The 24,395-nt window shown below is 33.2% G+C and overlaps 2 protein-coding genes across 4 annotated transcripts; both read right to left on the minus strand.

The window, feature by feature from the left end:
* Positions 1-2,940: 2,940 nt before the first annotated feature.
* On the minus strand, positions 2,941-5,337 carry LOC109011397 (ethylene-responsive transcription factor ABR1-like). 2 transcript variants are annotated; one of them, XM_018992583.2, is made up of 2 exons: positions 4,304-5,337; positions 2,941-3,854 (listed from the first exon to the last, which is right to left on the minus strand). In XM_018992583.2, exons 1-2 carry the CDS (start codon positions 4,857-4,859, stop codon positions 3,061-3,063), a joined length of 1,350 nt encoding a protein of 449 aa, XP_018848128.1. In that variant the 5' UTR covers positions 4,860-5,337; the 3' UTR covers positions 2,941-3,060. The 2 variants fall into 2 exon arrangements, with proteins under 2 accessions (XP_018848128.1, XP_018848127.1); XM_018992582.2 differs by having other exon boundaries at positions 2,941-3,857.
* A 12,705-nt stretch (positions 5,338-18,042) lies between these two features.
* LOC109011399 (ribonucleoside-diphosphate reductase large subunit-like) lies at positions 18,043-23,769 on the minus strand. Of its 2 annotated transcripts, XM_018992584.2 has the most exons (17): positions 23,135-23,769; positions 22,936-22,997; positions 22,689-22,776; positions 22,079-22,342; positions 21,691-21,931; positions 21,522-21,598; positions 21,162-21,332; positions 20,977-21,069; positions 20,746-20,895; positions 20,575-20,661; positions 20,221-20,385; positions 20,019-20,138; positions 19,456-19,658; positions 19,228-19,377; positions 18,998-19,145; positions 18,690-18,776; positions 18,043-18,483 (listed from the first exon to the last, which is right to left on the minus strand). In XM_018992584.2, exons 1-17 carry the CDS (start codon positions 23,360-23,362, stop codon positions 18,385-18,387), a joined length of 2,433 nt encoding a protein of 810 aa, XP_018848129.1. In that variant the 5' UTR covers positions 23,363-23,769; the 3' UTR covers positions 18,043-18,384. The 2 variants fall into 2 exon arrangements, with proteins under 2 accessions (XP_018848129.1, XP_035546425.1); XM_035690532.1 differs by lacking the exons at positions 22,689-22,776; positions 22,936-22,997.
* Positions 23,770-24,395: the final 626 nt, after the last annotated feature.

Below are 24,395 nucleotides of genomic sequence, written 5' to 3' on the forward strand. Positions count from 1 at the left end.
ATTATATTAAATTATGTCAGTTTGTAAATTCATTTTCGTGACTAATTAGAAATCACTTTCCTATAATATGTAATACCATGTTCACATGCACTGAGGGACGGATCTTCTAGAAAAAATTGGGTTGACAAGGCAGAATGATAAGGCTCATCATGTAAATTAAAGACCATAGCAAGATCTGACCTAACTAACTTTTGCTCTGCACCCAACATGGTAGGTAAGCAACCCAATGACCCTCCCGGCCCCCTCAACCTCCAAAGACGGTGATATACATTTCACCTCTCATGTTATATATATAGTCGTAAAATATGTAAATATTATACAATTATTTTTAAAAAGAATAAGATTTAATACTATTAAAAAAAATTATTTTTTTATATAAATTTTATATTTTTTTTAAAATAATTATATAATATTTATATATTTACGATTGTAATTATCATTTCTCACTCCATATATATATATATATATATTTATATACACATGACTATGACTAAGCATATATTAAAGCAAGAAAAACTCATTAGAGCACGTGTCCATAAATGATGGTTAATTAAGAATTCAAAAGGGTCACCAAACTTGACACGTCTATCCCCCAATACTCCCCCATCTTAATTTATATCAGATTATTAATGTAGTGCATCATCCTGTACGATGCCACGTGGGGCTCATGTTCACACGACCAGGTTCGATCTCCACGTGGATGTGACCTAGTATTCCCTTCCAAAAAGACAATCTAGATCAGCTAGGGCAGAAAATGACAGGCAAAAGCCTCTGTTGAGACGTGAGTTTCAATCTCAAGTAACCCTATAACACAAAGAAAAAAATTAGTATGCCGCTCATTAGTTACCGCTCCATTTGGCTACTTAATAATTTTTTTTATTTAATAATTAAAAAATTAATTTTTAATATATTTATATATTTTTTCTATTTTTTTAAATCTTTTAAAATAATAAAAAAATTAAATAAAAAAATATTACTTTTATACTAGCGATCACTTGCAGCGATAAACTATGCTGATTCAATACGTCCTTCTAGTAAACTACTTTTGGAAGTTCAATCTATTATATTAGGGTTTGATGATTTTGGACCTGATCCAATTGCCTTTCCTTAGTTAATTGGAACATTTACATAAAAAACAACAATAAGATATATATGGCAATATAAAATATTAATTATAGGAGTACTTGAAGACTCGTAAAACTAATATTAATTACAATTTGTAAGTCTTTTACACTCATTTTAAAAAATAATAAAATTTATCATTTAAAGAATTATTATTATTTTTTTCTGTAAATCTCATATTTACCTATTTTTTAAAAGAAAATACACGAGATTTATATATTCTAAGAATACATATATATGTATTTTCTTGTTTTAGTGTTATATATATAGTCAGAACATGTATAAGATATGGTACTTCAAAGTCGATGTATTATGACCCACAGGTTAACTGTATTTATTTATGCACATAGAGGGCCTCGACAAGGATTCCAATATGTACAGAAAATAGTATTTTTTTAAGTGCTTTCCCTTCAAATAAAGAAGAAAGCATAACAAAGAAAAGTTAATTTGGCACGTTTTTTGTGTTAAGAAAACTTCAGATTTGAGATAATCAATAAAGAGAAACGTACAACGCATGAATCACAATGGGACACACGTACATGAAGAAAATTGATGAAAGCAATGGAGATAACAAGAACATACACAAAAACAGTGAGCCTGTAATAGTGATATGTGCAGATACAAGCTGGTCTTGTAAAAATAGAACACGGAATATATACAGTACAAGACAGATACGACCAGAAATCATGAATCAAATAGATCTTCTTCCCTGTTCTGCTTTGAATTATAAGGTGGAATAGTAAACAATGCTTGCATCATCCAAGGAAAACAAACATTGAGAGAGAGGAAAGTTGTGACCCTGCTGATGAGCAATGAATTAGGAAGAGAAAGACAGCTTTAGTTTGTAATTACTGATTCAAACATCCCTTTTGGTAAAACATGGGAAAAGATTAAGTTGGTCCAAGTACAACTCTTCTTTTGATTGCCAGAAGATTGCAGAGCAGTGAAGATAGGAAAATTTCGACATGTATAATCAAAAGATCAAAACAATCAAAATTTGTCAAAAATACTGTTAAAATTGAAGAAATTCACGGGTCTAACTCATTTTATAAAACTGATTTTTTAAAGAAAGATCGTCTATTTCTTATAAACATGCATAAGACCTTATCCACATAATTTGAGATTACTCCTCAACATCCCCCTCACATACAAGGCAGTATTTTTTTTGGTAAGGGACTGAAGGTTCGAATCCAAATTTTCCATTTGAAGAACTATGCTATATGCCAGGCCATTAGCAAAACTTAATCAAACTGCACTTATGATTTTGGATACAAGTCACTTTCTCACATGAGAATTGAGAAATGTTGGTTTCAAGTCTACTCCAAACTCCTGGATGGGACATGTCAGGAATCAAATTGGAAACCCCACACAGAAGCATACACACGAACACCGTCTTTGTCACTGGAAAATTCTTTGCTTTACAATAAAATATACCCTAATTCACATATTAGATTGATCCAATGAGGTTATATTTGTCAAGACACTGTTGAAGATAGATTTTAACCCATAAAAGCAAAAGATAATCATCAGTTATATAATAGACACCACAAGGTTTAAAAAAATGAAGTGCTTTGTTCCCTCTAATTAATTTGTGGATCTGAAGTTGAAGAATGCAGACAAAGAACTCCAGCAAAGCTGTTGGTTTCTACATCTTTCTTTCGATGATTAAGAGAACCGTATACATCAAAATCCCTTTTTAGGAAGGAACTATGCCTGAAATTCTAAATGCTTCTTTGTCTTCTTCTTCTTTTTTTCTCTCTTTCTCTGTAATCTATTCCCTTTTTTTTTCTTTTGATTTACAACATTGGAAAAAACCAATAACTAAAAGAAATAACGACATGCTAATACAAAGCACAGTAAAATCATTAAGTAAAAAACAAAAACAGAAAAGAATACTAATTGTTTTTAAAATGAAAATGAAAATTTATGTGATCAATTTTAACTGGAAGAGCTAGGATAGTGAACTGAATCTGACCACGACGGCGGATGCGGAGGCAAATCTGAGCTTTCACCACCGCTTTGATTTTGATTTCCGGGTGGTGGAAAATAGCCCAACTGCTGGTTAGAAAACAGGGGATATGAAGCAGAGGAGGAAGAACCAGAGGGTGCAAACGAAGATGATGAAGTGTTTAAAGAAGATGATGTTAACAATGATGATTGACGAGAGGCTAACTGCGAATTATAGAACATCTGCTCCACCAAAGTCGTGGGTTGTTGTCCCTGATGAAAATCCCCCGAGCTCTGAAGCAACTGCGAGTAATCCAAGTAGTCTCTGTAAATTTCAGAGGGTCCCTGGTACGGTTGTGGCTGAAAGAACTGTGGTTGAAATGGCTGCGGCGATGGAGTCTGCTGCAAATGGCTTGCTTGAGAATCCGAAATGGATATCGATGCCGTGGCAGCCGCTGAGTAGTTTTGGAGAGGCGGTACTACTCTGACATTTTCCGGGAAATTTAGTTTGGCTCTGTTACCTCTAAACCTCAAGGCGGCTTCATCGTAGGCTCTGGCGGCGGCCTCTGCGGTGTCGAAGGTGCCGAGCCAGACCCTCGCAGCCTTGTGGGGATCGCGTATCTCGGCTGCCCATTTACCCCATGGCCTCTGCCTTACTCCTCTATATCTTCTCCTCCTCTCGCCGGTTTCTTCAAAGGAAGCATTCTCGCTTGATGGTGCTGCCGCCGATACTGTGGTGGCGGCGGCAGCGGCAGTTGTTGCAAAAATATTTGCAGATTCTTCTGCTACTGTAGAGAAAGATACTAGAGGTTACATGAGTGTTCCATGGATGTGCGGATCAATGTCATGATAAGTAAGTGGGAGTTTCAATGATAGATTTAGGAAGCCATACACTGTTGCATTGCTACTTTGTATAAGTGCAACTTATGATCTTTGATAAATGTATTCAAGAGGTAATGAACTGTTCAATACATGCAATATTAGATAGTTTTAAATCTTTTTCTATTTAATAGTTTAATTGAATAAGTGTGCAATAGATATATTTTCAGAAAATTTTAATGGTTCAAAGGTAGAATATAAATGAGAATATGGGAAAATAAATGAGAACATTTAAAAGTATTATTCTTTATATTACTGAATATTATGAAAGAATTTGATATTTAGATCCAGGAAAAAAGTTGTTGCACACCAAATTATGAATGAAAAACAGTAAGTGGTTTTGATTGAAACTAACCAGTTACACCAGATGTTGACTCTGGATCTCCTCCCCGTGATGCTCTGAAATGATCAACACCAGAACCTCTAAATCCCCTAGGAATAGAATCAATCAACTGAGTAACACCCTCTTCTTCACGCCCTCTCTTCTGCCCAGACCAGGAACTAAATCCAGAAGCAGAGGCAAAACCAGAACCAGAACTTGAAGAGTAAGCAGACAGAGGTGGAGAAGGAGAAGGAGAATAGACACCTCCAAAACTCGACGTTACCGCAGTACCGCTCATACTTGTCCCGTGTTGCCCCCAGCCACCGCCTCTCTGACCCGAAACCACTTGCCTAAGCTCCGAAACCATATCTGTCGTCGTCCGGCTGAGATCGGAAAAAATTGGCTCCCTCATGGTTACACCCGGATGATGTATTCCCCGGTCCGTTTCTTGTGTTTGTGGCAGTATTTCTGGTAGTTCTTCTTGGCCATATAATCTTCCCAATTCATCTTCGCCGCCACTGTCTCGAGCCGGAAACCTGACGGACTTACCTGAGCCCCGCTGGTTCGCCACCTTTATAAGCAAGCACATGTAACCACAGTGATAAAGAGAGAAGCAAGACAGATCGACCCTGATGGTATTTCTGAAGAACAATATTTTTTGTGCAAAATCTCTTTTGAGTTTGTAACAAAACAATTACTGCTTATAAGGGTGATTGAAAATTCAACTTGGACAGCTGAATCTTGCAGACCAGCAGCAGTAGCATGCACAAATCGTTGTATATATATTATTTTTTGCTTTATAGAAAGATCTTTATGGTTTTGGTTTTCGCACCAGAACCAGATCAACCAGAACCCTATAGAAGCCGACTATGAAAAATATGGGATGTCATGCGTTCAGACGATAGCTTTTGACGAAGCTGAATGGAAGAAATTATCGGCCGCCGCTGCAGCTTCGAAGAGATATGTCGGTGTTCTTTTTGAGAAAGATAGACCTCATCTTTGAATTTTGCTCTTGACCGACAAGAATGTAATCAGAGCAGAGCTGGGTTGATGATCATCATCATCAAGCTTTTAGATTTAGGATTAACGTAATGATTAGTGCATGTGGCGTATATATATGGTAAGTAAATGGGCTCCAAAACTTTAAACATGGAAATTAATTGGGGCCCAAAGTATTGGATTAACACACTGGAGGCCAGCTTTATCGGACTAGTGGACGAACATGAGATGAGATAGATTGATTAACCTGGCAGCTGACGTGTAATTAATAAAATAAAAAACAGCTATGGTGTGGCCAGATCATTAGGTTTAATTCACACGACTGTTTGGAGAACATAAGTTTAGATTAGGATCGATTTACACGTACGGCTGCTGGATTGACTTTTACATTATTTTAATATAATATAATTTTATAATAAAAATAATTTTACAATTTAACGAACATATTATATCAAGTCTAACATATCTTATAGATGGAGGAAAATGTTATAACTATTTGTCTTCTATCTTTTATATATTAATCTTATAATTTGGGTATTTATGAGTTCGTACGTTACATTTTCATTAATATTATTCATTCCTGGTCATGAAGACACACATGCACGTCTCTTTAATTTTTCTCAGCTCTGACATATATTTATATATATATATATATATACACCATTGACATGCATCTCATACGCAGCTTAATCAGAATATTAGGACCAATAATATATATTAAACTGATCGACAATGATCATTCATGACATCCTTTTCAGTTTTCTTGAAAATGCATGAATAATCATTCAATTCAAGGCACCGATTAACCAAAACCGACTTGAATTCGGTCATAAGGGTTTACTGGGTCAGATATCTGTGCATTATCCCCTCATGAAATGAAGAGTCATGACAAGAGCCAGCTAGCTAGCTGCGCAAGTCTGCCCGATCCCACAAAATTTGTGGTTAACCTAAACCAACTCAAAGTTTTTTCGAACAAAATTTAGGATTGTGATCTTAAATATTTTGGATTGATTTGTGAATAATAATATTTTGTAGATTCTATTAAAATATATTTGAACATAAATAAATTGACATATATGTTTAAATGTATTAAATGAGTTTAGATAAATTTTAACTTTTTATAAAAAAAATTAAAAAAATAATAAGCTAATGTGATTGATTTGAAATTGATTTGAAATGAGTATCTGTCGCGTAATCGTTATAAAATAAATAAATAAAATATGAGATTCACATGAAAATAATTAATTTTTCAATAATAAATCTCATTTTTTTTAAAATGATTAAGCGACGTTTACTTATTTTATAATTATAAATAGAATTATTTATTTTCGGTCATGAAGTTTAATATTCTTAGGAGCTCAGTTTTGTCTGTTTGTTTGTTTGTATGATTTCGATTCGATCGGTGGGTCGTCTCGCCTTATCAAGATTGATGTGGAAGGGTCTGATTCGGAATGATTACCCAAGTTGCTTACTCTAACCGATAAAGACAAAAACATGGAGAGAGAGAGAGAGAGAGAGAGAGAGAGAGAGAGAGAGAGAGAGAGAGAGGATGGTAATGTAAGACTGTAAGTTTCGATGTTGACATTAATGGTCAACGTTGAAACTCACACGTGAATGCAGTAGGTTTAGTTTGGAAAGACCGATCGGTATGTAGGGTATGTCCTATATATTAAGTTTAGGGTAGTCCTCTTTAATTTGATCAATTGGTGTGTCCTTAATATATTTTTTTAAACATTTTAAAAAAAATAAAAAAAATATATAAATACATTAATAATTACTTCTTTAATCAATAAATAATATTTCTTTTAAAATGAGATCAAAATGAGAGGACATATTAATATTATTCTTAAATCTTAAATTTAAGGTCTCGTAAGACTTCTGGTCCTACCAACCTAGATTTCTTAAAAGAGTTTATGTTATACCTAAATTATCACTATTTTATAAATCTCAAGTATTTTAAAATTATAATATTATTAAAAAAATAATATTAAATACAGTTTTAAAACTGTGAACATCAATTTTCATTATTAATTTATAAGTTACCATGTACGTCTATATTAATAATTTAGAAGAGATGTTTATCGCGCGGTCACGCACGCATATATGTATGTATACACCAACAAAATTGATGACGCTATAGTCCATTAATATAGAAGATTTTTTGTAATGGCTTTTGACAGTACGCATGATGCAACATCAGAAGATAGGATTAATAGGTTATCAAGATTGGAATGGATAGGCTCAATAAATAGTTTTTTAAAACCTTATGGATAAAGTACTGTATGATACGGTGTGCTTTGTGCAATATATGTGAGCGAGAAGAAGTTTGTTTATATATATATATATATATATATATATATATATATATATATACACTGGGATGTCAATCGATCGGCCTGGTCAGATTCGGTCTAGGAGGTGATGGATCGAAATTTTTGGTTTATCATTTTTCTCGAATCGGACTGGACCGAACATCTATAGAGACGGGACTAGACTGGCAGCTATTGGTCTGGTCTGGTTGTTCTGGCCCAATTAATTACATTAATATTAATTTGTAATTACAATTTACATATTTAAAATTTTATATTGTAAATAGTGATAGGTTAAATGAAAATTAAATAATTAATTATACAATTATTATATAAATAACATATATAATTTTTTTTATTTTTTTACTATTTGGTTGGTTCGGTTTGGGGTGGAAAAACACAGGACCAGACTGAAAACTGTCAATCTTCTATTTCCTGGACCGAGACCAACTGGTCTCAGTCTCGGTTCGATCCAGACTGAGCCAGTCGGTTTCTTCAGTCCAGACCGACCAACTTTTAGCCCTATATATATAAATGTTTATGCCCAAAGAGCCTAACCAAATCCTATCACAAAAGTACGCATGTAATAATATTGGGGACACATACCTCTCGATTAATTCTACTCCCGATTAATTCTACTTTTCATGCTTGCACCAAGCATGTCGCTGTTAACTTTCATTTTGTTTGTCGGCGAGCTACGTATTAAATTAGTACACAAAAACAAATTGCATCAATTAATTAAGCTTGTTTTTTCACATAGGAATATTAAATTAAAGCCACATATGCATGCATGCATGTTTATGCAGCTTTTTCCTTTTTCTTTTTTTTTTGGTGTCCTAATTTGATGCACATATTAATTATTGTGTGCAATCTTTGGAAAGGGAAAGGAAAATCTATATGCATGTGATAATCTCAATGATATATCTTCAACATGCGCAAGATCAGCTAGCCTCTTTCTGAATGCATTCTCCTTATCCACTAACTTAACAATCGATTTGCTCAAACCAAATCAGCCGCTTTTTTTTTTTTTTTTAACTTTTTCTAGCCATGATTTACCCCCAAAATACTGGAATTAACTGACCATACGTTCTTCTTCTTCTTGATCTCTTGAGTGTTACATATATATATATATATATATATATATGATATGGATGGATATTGACATGTATTATTGTTTGTACCTTTGACTCGAAGAACACAAAAGATCTGAAAAAGTGATCAAGAAAAAGTCTACAATGTCATTCTCTGCGTTTGACACTTGACATGATCCTCTTAATAATTATCAACACGATCTTAATTAAATATCTTTAGATTTTAAAATATATATATATAATCATGTAATTTATAATCTTCTTCAGTTAAGGTTTAATTAACCATCGAGATATTCTTCGATTACTTCATGTGTATATATATATATATATATGTGCATTTTAATTCATTTTTGTTAAAATTTAAAATTTAAAATGAAAGATCTTAATTTTTTTTTAAATAAAATACGTGAGACTTACATATCTTAAAAAGTGAGCTAGATATTTTTGAAATCCATTCAGCATGTGGAGCCTAGCTATACATTTCAATAACATATTCTCTAGATGAGATGGCCATCGTTGAATACATGCATTGTTTTTTTAATTTTCTTTTTTCTTCGATGCATATGAATCTCATGCATGCAGAACGTCATGATGCGCAAGTTTATTGCCCTTTATTCTCAGCTTGGGTCATCCCTCAATTATTTTTCTTATATTATATAATTTGTTCAAGAAAATACAACCTTGAAATGGTTATGGAGGTCAGGCTTGTAGGCTATTTGATCATTATAATTTATTCAGGTGGAAGGAATAATTCAGATTCACAAGGTCGGTCGACATGAGAATGTTCTCAAAGCTTTTAATTACCCATGTACACACACATATATACACAACCATTTAGACAATCCTATTTTATAAAAATAACATTATTTTATAAATATCCTCATTTTAAAATATGGTTGTATAAAGTTAATTAATGTGAAAAATGTTGTGCGTATGTACGTTTATCATTACTTAAAATTTAAATATCCTTGTACGTTTATCATTACTTAAAATTTAAATATCCTTGGAATATTAGACGACCGATGCTAATTAGTTCTAATTAAATTAATTACGATGATATTCTTCATGTTATTCATGTCCCTAGAAATGATTATATTAATTATCATCTTAGCTTAATCATGCCGACAGTCAAACATTATAAACAATAACATTATAGGTACAAGAGCATTAATGGCAATATCTAAATTTTGACTAAAACTCGAGATTTTGACTTTGAATAGGTTTATAATCCATGTTGGATTAACTATTTTAAAGTTAAAATAATAATATAATATTATCTATTTTAATAATTTTTTTTTATATTTTATAAATACACTTCATATATTAATTAATAATTTAATTTTTACTATTCAAATAAATTATTTAACATGAAGAAGAAAAGGAAGAGAAATGAAATACTTTTTAATAAAATATTCTTTTGGTTGGTGAATAGTAGCTCATCAAATATGACTTTTATTTTCCATTTACTATAACTCATAATTTGACTTGAAGTGATTTGACTAGTCTAATGTAGTTGATTTTAAAAAAAATTTAATCAAAATTTAGACTTGACTGAAATTTGGCTAGTCTAACACCAATGCTCCTATACGTAAACGTACAATCTTAAAATAGGGATTGCATTGCAAGTCTAATTAATTTTGTCTTTAAATTTTTTCAAAATTACAATAATATCTTTATCAAAATAGTATTTTTTTCTATTTAATAAAGAGTTTGTACATATAGTCCTTATTAATAAAGATTACAAATAAAATTTCTGTATATATATATATATATATATAAATCTCTAGAAATTAACCATATATCAATTAATAACTCGTAATGAAAGGTAATTAAGTAGCGTAATGTTTGGCATAATTCTATATATTTTCTTGCAAATATAATTAAATATAGCATAAACTTTTTAACAATCTGACAAAAAGGATAACGATGGAGAAATTAAGAATGCAGTCCAAATATATAGTCATGATCAGAATTCGTATCGATCGAAGATATTATATACAGATCATTAAAGAAGATATATATAGCAAGAAACTTCAAGAACAGTAGAAATTAGTTAAGTTGCGACACGTACAATATTTTAGCTGGAAGCTCCATGATCTGCTTTAATGTATAGAAAGCCAAAAGACGCGTGTCTTTCTACAAACTTGCAATATCTTAAAGGGGTAGAGATCATCATCTAGTTGAGGGGTCAACATCAGGTCCTGTACATGATGAATGAAGAACTGAATCCTTATGACCTAGCTAGCTAGATCATCTTCATGTCAATCCTAGCTAGCTAGGATATATATGCTTAATTCATTGTCGACATCAAGGTGCCAATTAAACTGCTTTAATGTTATTTGAGTCCTCAAATACCGTAATAACATCTTTGTTACGAGTTATTTACAGTAAGAATGATTATTTATATTATTTATAGTGAAAATGAACTCATTTAATAAAAATACTATCATTTTCATAACATATAACTGACTGAAAATAAGCATTTTTTTTTTTTGTAGCGAGAATCTACTAAGTACGTATGAGTGGCAAATAAAAATTAGGGTTAATGATAACAAATGGAGAGTAACTTGTAACAAAAATAAAAAGCAATTAAGCATGCCCTAGCTAGGTAGGTACTAAAGCACATCATATATATATCATCTTACACTATCGAACAAGAGACATGATTTTCGGCAAATCCATTAATTAATATTACTACAACGTTTTTTTTTTATCAGTATTATTAATGTCTTATCAATATTATTGGGTTCATTGATCAAAGCAATTAATAGCAATAATAATCATCATCATCTTAAAAAGAAAAGAAGCATATCAAAATCATGATCATTAATTTGATCATCACAAGTAGTACTTGCAACTTGTAACTTCTGTTCATTTACACACTCGAATCATAATTACATTGAGGATCGAGCATAAGCTGCAATATATATAGTACTAGAAAACATGATCATGAGAGACATCAACTTCAATAAAAAGTGAGTATTATAAAACATATATATATATATATATATTATGCATCTCTAGTGGGAACTGCCTACTAGTAGGACCCAAAAATTAAATTATTATTTTTTTTCTTCTCTTATAAAATAAAGAAAAAAAAAATTAGGAAAAAGATAATCTCGAACCCAACCCCATTAATATTGATGTCACTAACTATATATATATATATATATATATATAGATGAACCAATGAAATCGATTGAGCATTTTTGGTTTCAATACTGATCACGAGAACGCATGCATGAGAAGTCTTGTTCCAACTTGACATTGGATACTTATCTAATATTGGAAGAATAAAAAAGATAGAAGATAAGAAAGGAATATTAATGAATTATCTATACCATATATATATATAATTTTTCGAGCATTTTTATCAGAAGATCATGTGTTTGCCTTAATATCTATGGCATGCACAGCTAACAGTTTACGTATGCCATATATTTATAAGTAGTCCCCTCAAGGCACGAAGAGCTAAAGTTGAGTTCTAAATATTTTTTTATAAGTAAGAAAAATAAAATTGAGTTATATATATATATATATATATATATATATATATAAAGGACTGTGCTGCGCATCAGCTGAAAGTCACAATACATATTTCATAATTTTTTTTTTCATCCCAACAAATTAGGTGTGTTGGGACTTCTTTACACAGTAATGTGTGAAAAAGATTTATTCATATAAAAATTTGTGTAGATTTTTAATCAAAGCAGAAATGATTAGAAAAAAAAAAAAAAAGGACAAAATGGAAATGGGATTTTGGCTGACCTCGATCGTGGGTTGGTGGAGAATGGCCAGAAGAAGATCAGGTTCAAAGTCTAGACCTCAAAAGACGAAAACCATAAAAAAGAAATATATATATATATATATATATATATATATATATATATATATATATTTATATATGTACAAGACTTTATGGACACACCACAAAACACGGCTGCACGCCAACCCATGATCAATAATATATACAGTTATGGACTGTTTAAGCTTCCTGCTTCCTGCTTCCTGCATTCTTATTAACAATGAGTGAAAGTTATTATTAAAAATTTAATTTTTTTTATGTAAATTTTATATTTATTTATTATTTTTAAAATAAATATGAAACATTTATATATATTATGACTATAAATATTATTTTTTTATAAATATATATTTATCAAATTTTATCAAATTATCAAATTAAAAATAAAATAAATAAATAAAGGAGTGACCGAAAATAGCATGCATGTTTGGTAACAGCGACAGATCAGATCATGACTGGAAGCTGCGCAACACAGCATTTTACCTAGTATTCTTCTAATAATTAATTTGGATTATGTTATTAGGATTAGATTATTCTTGTTTTGGCTTATTATGCAGATCACGATCAAGGGTGGTGTGATTTTCTCGAAGAATATATACCTAAAAGAAGGTATCAAGTTGGCACACTTGACCTAATGGTCCACATTCCTTACAATTTGTCTGTAATTTTTGAACAGTTAAGAATAATTAAAAAGATTTTGTCCATCGAGCAGAAAAAACAGGTTTTTTATATGTCATTTTATTTTAATTTCCTGACACAAATGGGAGGAAATGATCACTCCATACCCATCAAGCTTTTCTCTCTCTCTCTTTTTTCCTTTTATCATTATTATTATTATTTCATTTTTTTTTTATAATTTTCTTGATTTTTTTGGTTTTCTAGGATCAATGTCTGTACTTGTCATGTGACATGACATGACTCTTGGGAAATTTACAAAAGAATATAGACTAATCGATTTTCAGAATTTCTTTCTTTCTAAAAGAAATATTCCCTTTCTCCACCTTTATCTTTACTCATCGTTGCTGATGAGGAAAGGAAAAAAAAAATTTACTTTCCTTTATATATATGTAAAAGAGAGAGAGAGGGGTTCATTTTACTCTAAAAAATTATCTATTTTAAACCCTTCTAACTTTTTTTATCCTAATTCATTGAAAAAAATATGGAGGTTTGATCAGATATTCAGGCTCCGTTTAGATATAAAAACGATTTTATTTTATCTCATTTTATCTTATTATCTAAACGAGTTAAAAAATTAGTTCAACTATATGAGCTTTGACTCTATAGAAAACAGAAACAGCAGCATGGAGCTTTGTTTAATTATTTCCTATGACCAAAAAAAAGTGATTATGGAAACCTAAATCTTTAGAAACCAAGGGAAAAAGAACACAGAAATAAGATGAGAAAGTGTTTGAGCTTATCTTGAATACCTACCAAAACTCAAGTATCAACTTGCATAAAAAAATCATTACTTTTTTCAAATTTAGTGTTGCAAGTTTGTCCTGACATTGCTTTACTTGTTGAATAGGGTTAGAATAATGTTCTACTTTTACATCATTTTGGCATAGCAGACATATAGTATCTGCTCACCTTAGGAAGTGGGTGTAGACTACACCAGTTTCATTCCTTTATCATTTACTATAATCTTTCCAAAAGATCTATTGATTGACTGCAGAATTCTAGAATAATTCAAAATTGTACTAAACTTTAATAATTCAGGGTCCATGTTGTACAAACATTGGACAGAATTTGAATATTCTTGGTCATCATCCAAGTAATTCCTAAGCTACAAAACCAAAAATTATAAAAACAAGTAGGCTGAAACAATGCATTTAGAACATAAACTGCATTGAACATCTAAAAAAGAGAATAATGCATAATTTCCAGTAGAAAAATGGAAATAAAGAGCAATAAGAGATTTCCATAAATTAATGATAAGAAATGATACAAGTTTTTCCTCCTTCTGAGTGCAACAATCTTAGTACACTTTTTTTTATTTAAGAAGAAGAAGAAGGAATCACAATTTATTAGTTACCCTCACTTTTAGTAGAAGAATGAATACCTTGATAACAAGTGAGTACCTTGGTGCTTACAAGTAAAATAAAAGTCCAAAAACCAAGGTACCTTGTGTAAAACTAGACAAAATAACAAAACAAATAAGAAACTATTCATTTACAATGCTAACAAAGAAGCTCTTAACTAACCTTAACTTCTCTCGGAATGTGATGATGTACAGGATGTTAAGATATGAAATAAATAATAAAATCTACTTATTTCTATTAACTTATATTTTTGGAATAAGTAGTGATTTCACATAGTATCAGAGTAGAAGTTCGGAATTCGAACCTTGCATGATTCTATACTTTATCTCATTTAATTAAATATTTCACGTGTTGAGCTATCCATTAAGAGAGAGTCTGGCCCACACGTGAGGGAGAAGTGTTAAGATATGAAATAAATAATAAAATCTATCTCTTCCTATCAGCTTAAACTTTTGGAATAAGTGGGTGATTTCACACATGATAGTCTCATCGAATGCCTCTTGCTGCTTGCTTGGCCAATGCATCTGCAATTTGATAGACTTCTCTATAAACATGATGAATAAATCTTGGCTTATCTTAATGATATCCTCCCAAATCTCCTAGCTCACTTCCCAATGAACACTGCTTGAAGTGAAAAGGCATATTGAACTTGTAAACTTCTGCATGACATTCAGATGCTCTGCTATAATACGGTCAGTTTGTGAAAATTAGGCAATAACCAACCATAAAAGAACTCGAGGACCAGATGGGTGCAGCTAGCACTCTTCTGGTACATCCACCATTGGAGCACTTGAAAGACTACGTAGTTACACAATAAAGCAAAATGGCAACTCTACAATTTCACCTTTCTGGCAAAATCACCAAAATTCCTTCACAAATCAAACTTATATCATTCCAATTTAGAAATGTCACAAAAATTCAACATCGACTATAAGTTCATGTTTTATATAGTCGTTTGGGACATGTAGTAAACCAGTTTCTAAAACCAGGAACCAATTCAGACCGCGTTTACCCACTTCTGAAGCTGCTGATCATCCTCTACATCCTGCAGACATTTATTTCCACATGCCCGAAAACTATCTATCTTCAGTAGATAAATGGAGTTGGCCGGACTCCACCAGTCAATGACAACCATGTGTCAAGAAGGAACATCCTAATCCTAATCAAGTCAAAAGATACACTTTATTTCTTCGGTTAAGAATTTTTTATTTTTTTTTATCAGCCAATCAAAGTATGGAAAAAGCTACTCTACCTCTATATTTGATCGCTCTGTAATAATAATAATAATAATTTTTAATATATTGATGTATTTTTTATATTTTTTAAAAATATTTGAAAATGATAAAAAAATATAAATAAAAAAATTAGAAAAAAAAAATATTAACTTTACATTAGCGGTCACTTGAAGGGGTAGGCTAGCTTTACTCTCAAAGTATATCCCTGACAAAGACATTAGAGTACATATACAAGAGGCTGCACTGGTTTCACAGGAGTCCAAGATTCCAAGGAATACGACTACCCGTAAGCTTTTTTGACTGTACCAAATTCTTCCCCTCGTACTCATATTTTACTCATCACTTTTGACTCAAACAAAATGGCTCCAAACCACAAATGATAAGGTGATTGTACCAAAACCATCAAGTTTGTACAAGCAGTTTATAACTGATGAAAGAAAACCTTTATATGGACCGTTGAGAAATAATCACAAATTACTTGTAGATAAAATTTTAGACATGTTTATAAAAAATAAATAATTATCTCTCGTAGAACCGACTTTATGAGATGAGTTAAGTCCATAAATTTTTTCATGGTATTAAAGTCTGTCACATGATGAATGAGAGAGCCCACAATACTTATCTTGTGACAAGAATCAGAAAAAAATACTAGCCTGCACGTGAGGGAGGGTGTTGAGAAATAATCTCACATGTCCTGTGAATAAGGTCTTAAGCATATTTATAAGGAATACGTAATATTCTCTTGTAGAACCGTTTTTATGAGATGAGTTAAGTTCATAAATTTCTTCATAGATCAGTTTGCAATCGCCATCAAATCATTCTCCACAAGCTCTGCAGAAAATCGTCCTTCACATCTATAACTCATCCTCTCATCTATCATTGCAACATCTAACCATTGGAATGACTAACAAGCATACTAAAACTCAACCCAAAAATGAAATTAACAGATATTTTTGCAGCTATTCTATTAACCATCTTTGATGATATCATATCGTTAAACTTCATTTTTTTTTTTTTTGATAAGTTAAACAACTTAAAATTCATGTTATGATTTCACAATAAATGACTCAAATCCATAAATGTCAACCCAACGTAAGAAAAAAGTTTTCTAACTTTTACATAATTCAGATCAGGTCAAAGTCATTCTTACAAATCTAAAGTGATAGGCCACAGTGCTGAGAACAAACTCTAAAACCCCTGTGCATAAACAAACTTTTCAGCATCTCTTTCCATAAGTGAGAGGCTAGGAGAAGAGAGGCGTACGTAGAGAAATCTACTTCATTCGAATTTGATAATGTTTGTTAAGTTTATATTTACTAAGAAAACCCATAAAAGGAAATAATAAGCTCTATTCATTTACAATGATAGTTAAATGCAATTAACTTTAATGTAAGATATCAAGGGGAGATTCTAGGGTGTAGGAAATCATGGGTTAGGGCTTGTAAAAGTACTGGGAATTGATAAAATTGTTTTGGGGGAAGCAAGGGTTCGTATAAGTATTGACTATCACTGCAATAGGTTTGCTAGAAAACTCACTTGGTGAAAGAAAGCATCACACTTTCTAGGGTTTTAGCGAAACTCAAAACCAGCAGTCAAGATTCCAATTATTGGTTGATATAACATTTCAAATAACCATAATAACTCTTGATGCTAAACAAAATAATTTGGACCATATATGGTAGCAGATTTTAAGCAAAACATGGGGCTAATGACGCAATTTGGGATTTTTTTGGTGAAGATTTTGGTCCGGATAGACTTAAGGGACTTATACGTATGGATAGAATTGACGTTTGGAATTTTGGATGGTTGTGACTTTCTGGATTGAGTTTTATTGTTGTAATTATGATGATTCCTCCGCCTGAATACGTATTTTTTTAATAAATGTGGAGATGTCGTCCTCCTTTCGTTAAAATAATAATAATAATAATAATTTGAACCATACATTAGATAACAGACTCCAAAACCCTACCCAGTTAGACCCCAAAGATTAAAAATTTAAATTTCAGCATTTATGTGAAAATTGCTGCACCCTAAGATATAAATTCAAAAGGCTCCCAATTTGTTAAAAGAAAAAATTGCCATTTTCCCAAATAAAGCCCCCCCTTTACAACCATCCACATCTGATCAAAAGCAAATATGTTCAATCAGGGTCCAAGGTCTATAACAAGAACCATCAATCAAACTCCAAAATATAAAAACTTGAACCTGGGTGTTTAGGGTTCCTCAAGTCAGGATCACAATAATCAGCCAAAGCCTCTAATACAAATTACGAAAAATGCTTTACTGCACAGGCATTGAACAAGAGATGAGAAACAGTCTTTATAATTAGATAAGGCAACTAAACAGGAATAGAGAGCATTCCTTTCATATGCTGCTGAGAAAATCTCTTCCACATACATACTTGTTCTTGCAGTTCTCAATTTCTAAACCCCCATTAGAAAAGACTATAACAATAGCCAGTTAAACGCTCAAAGAAGGAAACACAAGTATATTAAACTAAGCTAGGACGAGGACGGAACAAATATAAACTTATAACACTCCACTCTTAAGATAATTGCACTAAGATAATTGCCAAAAAGCAGTTCTCTCACTTCTCATTGGGAAGAACAACGTTTGGGTACTTTTTGCAGGAAACCTTAACTTCCACAACCCATGCACTCTTCTCGATTCTGCAAGGAACATACCGCCTGTGTGACATTGGCATCACTATCAGCATCGACCCTTCTAGCATTCTCCTGTTTCACCATATTAGAAAAGAAGTCATCACAAGTGGGCTGTGATAAACTGAAATGATAGCATCGTGTGATTTTCTCAAGTAGTTTATAGTTTGTCGTGATGGCTCTTTTTTTGGCAGTAGTTCCATTCAAGATATGGAAATACATTGGCAGCTTAAAATATTAAGGTGCAGCACGTGTTCATAACCTTAAGAAGTATAAATTACATTGTTAAGAGCAGAGGTATCAACAGTGAACTTGATAGCATCAGCTGCAGCACGTGTTCTCAGATAATACATTCCCGTTTTCAGACCCTTGCAAGTGGGGGAAAAATTATTAGAATCAATAGTATATGTGTATATATATATATATATATATATATTATATATATATATATATATACACACTCTACTCAGTTGGAACAACCACAAATCAATTAGAGGATGAAACGTGGGAAACTCCGTATTAGGGTAGACTCATGAGATCCAAAGAAATATATTACATATGACTTACAAACATTGTAAAAAGTTGATACCTTACACCAAGCATAAAAATGCAGGGAAGTTAGCTTCCCCGGATCGGGTTGGTCCATGTAAATATTCAGACTCTGACTCTGATCAATGTAGCATCCACGATCAGCAGCCATGTCAACCAATGTCTTTTGCTTTATTTCCCACACAGTCCTGATATGTAGCAACACTGCCTTAGCATCAGACCAAGATTTTAGCATAGTTGTTGAAATAACCAAAAAGAAAATAGAAATACTTGTAGATAGCTTTCAGCTCCTCAGGAATCTCAAGGATCTTCAAAACCGAGCCATTCTCATATATCATCTTATTCTTAAGCGCATCAGACCAAAGACCCATTTCCGTTAAATCATGAAGTAGGTGTTTGTTCACTACAACAAATTCACCACTGAGGGGGTAACGGGTTAGATGGCAGACAATGGCTAAGCCACTAATTAGAGGAAGCAGTAAATAAGTAAAACCACACCTTAAAACTCTGCGAGTGTAAATGTTGGAGGTATAAGGTTCAAAACACTCATTGTTTCCAAGAATCTGACTGGTTGAAGCAGTGGGCATAGGTGCTACAAGAAGGGAGTTTCTTACTCCATTTTGTGAGATCATTTCCCTAAGTGCAGCCCAATCCCAACGGGGTGATGGTGTTACACCCCACATGTCCACCTGAAGAACTCCCTAAAGGGAAAAAAGGATGCCATAGCTTGAGGTGATATCTCCAGGCACAACACATGCATCAAAATAAAAGTTGACAGGTGAGGGTTGCAAAATTCCATGCCGTAGGCAATTTACTTGAATCATAAAAGATGAACTGAAATAATGAGGAAAAAAGAAAAGTAAAATAAAAACAAAATTTTTTAACAATTAGTTTCCCATTTTCTTTTCAGAGAAAGAAGGCTCATACAGGAAAAACTCGGTATTATCCGAAAAAGAGGGTGAGATCTGATTTAAAGCCAACATATGCACCACAAAAGGAACATATTGGGCAGAATTGAAGAAACCACAAAAATTAAAATAAACTGAGTCAACAATACATACCTTGCTCAGAGGACTCCCATGATAGGTCTCATAAGGGCCATCTTTTGAAGCTAACTCAGAAGAAGCTTTCAGCGCATGGTAGTATATGGTTGCAAATATGTCTTTGTTGAGCTGTGAGGCCTGCAAGACATATCAACATACTGAATCTAGAAAAAAAAACTAAAGTTAAGCTAAAACAAGCATGTCAGATGAGAGCTAATACCTCTGGTGAATCAAATGCCATACCAAGCAGGATGAAGGTATCAGCAAGACCTTGAACTCCAATGCCCATTGGCCTGTGTCGTAAATTTGACCTTTTTGCAGTTTCAATGGGGTAGTAGTTTATATCAATGACTTTGTTGAGATTTGCAGTAACTACTCTAGTAACCTGTCAGAACATATAGAGAAACAAAATGAAAATTTTAACTTCCTGAGATACAATAGTATTGCGTTGTTGTACAAAGACAAGAAATATAGGGTGGGTAACCATATACAAATTTCCATTTACAGCCTTTATAAAAGTGCGCATAACAGATAGAGAAGCTTTGTACATGGACTTGTTTGTTAAAAATCAGACCTCTGCGAGTTTGTCAAAGTCAAAATATCGGTTCTTTGAATCCCTACTTCCAACAAGCTTAGACGAGTGTGACTCAATAGGAGCTCCCTAAGAAAACAAAATAAAAGGCATTAACTAACATGGTAATGAAAGGAAAACAAAGTAACCTGAAACAATAAATGAGAGACTGACCTCATCCCTCACATATCGAGGTAAAGCAATGGATGCCAAATTGCAAACTGCAGTTTCAGTCGGACTTGAGAACTCAATGACCTCAGTGCAGAGGTTTGAGGCTTTGATGGTGCCCAGATTCTGTTGGTTACTTTTCCTATTACAAGAATCCTTGGAGAGGGAGAAGAAAAAGAATCAAGAAACCAATATGAAAGATTCTTAAACGGTGAAATGCTTGTGTTTGTCATGTACCTTGAAAAGCATAAAAGGAGTTCCAGTTTCAATCTGGGAATTTAAGATCTCAAACCAGAGTTTCCTAGAAGATATAACCTTCTTTGCCCTTCCCTGAGTTTACAAACAAAATGACCTGATTGTCGCTTCCAAAGCAAATATCAAATTCTGAAACAGTATGGCGGATGGCAGATAATAAAATTTACCTCCTTTTCATATTGGGTGTACAAATTGTCAAATTCTTCTCCCCAATAATCAGCCAAACCGGGAGCCTCATTTGGGCAAAACAAAGACCATTGTCCATCACCTCGCACTCTTTCCATAAAGAGGTCAGGTATCCAAAGAGCATAAAATAGATCTCGAGCCCGATATTCTTCCTTCAAACCAAATGAGAATTATAATTGTATGACAAAAATAAAAGAAAACAACAATACTAATTTAGAGAGAGACAGAGAGAGTACTACTGGGTAGACCAGCATATATCACAGCTTAGATTACGGATGATTTTGTAGAAAGGGCATTCTTTGATTGACAATTATAAAGCTCATGAATTGACTCAAAAGTACCTTCCCATGGTTCTTTCTAAGATCTAAAAACTCAAAGACATCAGGATGCCATGGCTCCAAGTATACAGTGAAAGCACCTGAAAAATGAAACCAAAGTTATCGTATTTCCATTACACAATGTGCCTGTATGGTTGTGTGTGTCCGTGTCTGTAAGGTTTTGCAAGAATACCCTTTCTCTTTCCTCCCCCTTGATCAACATAACGAGCAGTGTCATTAAACACACGAAGCATAGGAACAATGCCATTAGAAGTCCCATTTGTCCCACAAATGTAGCTGCCTGTTGCACGGATATTATGAACAGAGAAACCAATTCCTCCAGCTGATTTGCTAATAACAGCACATTCCTTCAAGGTATCAAATATTCCCTGAATGCTATCATCTTTCATACACACAAGAAAGCAGCTACTCAACTGCCATATCATATTTCAGGAGAACTGAAAGTAAGAAAGGATACACCCAGGGAAGAGAGTGTGTAAAAATAAATTGTGTTTTTATTCTCAGAAAAAATGAACATCGTGATTAACAGGAGGAGGAAAACCGAAACTGCAAGAACATACTTGGGGCTGTGGAGTTCCTGCATTAAAAAGGGTAGGGGTAGCATGAGTGAACCAACGCTGAGACATCAAATGGTATGTCTTAAGAACAGAGTCCATGTCATCTTTGTGGATACCAACAGCAACTCTCATTAACATGTGCTGAGGCCTTTCCACAACCTTCCCATCAACCTTTAAAAGATATGACCTCTCAAGAGTTTTGAAGCCAAAATAATCGTAGTCAAAATCTCTGTCATAGTTTATCTCACTGTCCAGGCGTGCAGCATTCTGAAACCAAGAAATATACATTCTTCAATGGCACGAATGATGAATAAATACACATTCATAGAGAAATGCATATGTAGAACCCTTAGTCCAACATCTTCGTCAGAATAATAATGATATTGAGTCTTGCTAAAACAGTTGGGACTAATGTTTGGTTGAGTTTGAGAAACTTGTCAAAGTAAGCAATAACTAGAATTACTAGAAACGTTGAAGAAGGAGAAGGAGAAGAAGAAGTTGCAAATCAAATGGCAATAAGTTAGATTGATGGGTCATGGCTATAAGTTAGAGAGCCATCTGAAGCCAAGGAACCAATTTGGAGTTTGTAACAAACAAACACGTTTGGGAGTACCTTCATGATTATTTCATATACATCATAAGCAATAAGAGAACTCTTCTGCCCAGACCTCTTATCAAAATAGTCGTACATGACCTTTATCCTGCATCATCCATGCACATAATTCAAGTCCTTTCGCTATATAACGTTTTTCCAATCCAAAAAATTCTTCAAAACTATTACTTATAAAAAAAAGGTTCTTCAAATTAGAACAATCAGATCAAATTATACAAGTAACAAAATAGTCACATAGAACACTCACGTCTCTGAAAAAGTCTCCTTCGTGTTCTTATGCAGATTCGAAACAGCGATTCTTGCGGCCAACTGATCAAGTTCCAATGCACGCAAAAATAAGCACGTAGAAATTCTTACACCGCATGCATGGTTATCAAATTAATGATGATACGTTGATACTCATATATCACGAAATCCATACAGCAAAACTAAAAACGAATACCTACCAAAGCATAATCGGGGTGGTTCGTGGTCATGGCAGCCGCAGTTTCCGCAGCCAATTCATCGAGTTGGATGGTTGTGACACCCTCGTAGAGCCCAGCACAGACCTTCCGCGTGACAAGAACAGGATCGCAATGCTCGACGTTGAGCCCGTAACTCAGCTTCTTCACCCGGGCCGTGATCTTTTCAAAGTGAAACGGTTCTTGGCTCCCGTCCCTTTTCACCACATGCATTTTGTCACTGCGAAAAGAGGAACTTTGAGGATGAATTTTTGTGATCTGTTTGATGGATCAGTGAAGAGTTTCGTCGAATATGTAGAAGATATGATTTGTGGGAGTCTGATAGATCATTTATAGAATGGTATGGGAATTAGAAAAGGAAGAAGAGTGCAAGGGAAGATTCATCAGACCCAGAAAACAAAGATTGCCGGGGAAGGAAGAGCAACGGTCTGAAAGTTTGAACCTTTTCTGTTTTTAAGTTTATTATTTTATAGTAAGTAGGTTCGGTATTTGAAGTTTCCCGCCGCAATTCGGCCTCGCAACACGTGGTCGGGTCCCCATCCGAGTGTCAAGGGGCGAATTGGTCCGTCCGCCACCCTGGTTAAAAACAGAGAGCCCACTGCCCACCAACAGCCGAAAAATCCAAAACCACCAGTGAACACTAACCAACCGCAACCAGTGAAAGTTACCAAATATCAGTAAGTGAACTGCCAACCAAGAGAGATATATATTGTAACACCCTCATCCCAGAGGTCCAAGGGATTAACTTCTGTTACATGATAATCAACTTTAATAATACTAATAAATTTTTCAAATCCAATATATATACTTCTAAAGGTTCCAAATCAAATATAGATACTTCAAATTCATTTAACTACATATATCCACATATCAAATTCTCAATACTATAAATCAGATAAAATAGATCAACATCTCCACATGTCTCCATTAACATAATAAAATGAAATAGGGTTTACATATGTCTCCATAATCATCTAAACATACTAAAATGCATCTTCTAAATAAATAAATCCACCAATAGTACTAGTACCCCGAAGTACTCAACCATTATCCTCAGCTAATTTCGTCCAGGTACTCTATTATTAATCATCAGCTGAACCATCAAAATCATTTGAAATATTGTGAAGATAAATAGGTGAGTTATCAACAACTTAGTAAGCAAAGAATATATACTATGTAAGCATGAGCATTTACAAAATTCAGAATACGGAACAAAACATTTACTTTTAGAAATGCAGAATCAAAA

This window comes from Juglans regia, chromosome 6, assembly GCF_001411555.2.
Source record: "Juglans regia cultivar Chandler chromosome 6, Walnut 2.0, whole genome shotgun sequence".
NCBI classification, from domain to species: domain Eukaryota; kingdom Viridiplantae; phylum Streptophyta; class Magnoliopsida; order Fagales; family Juglandaceae; genus Juglans; species Juglans regia.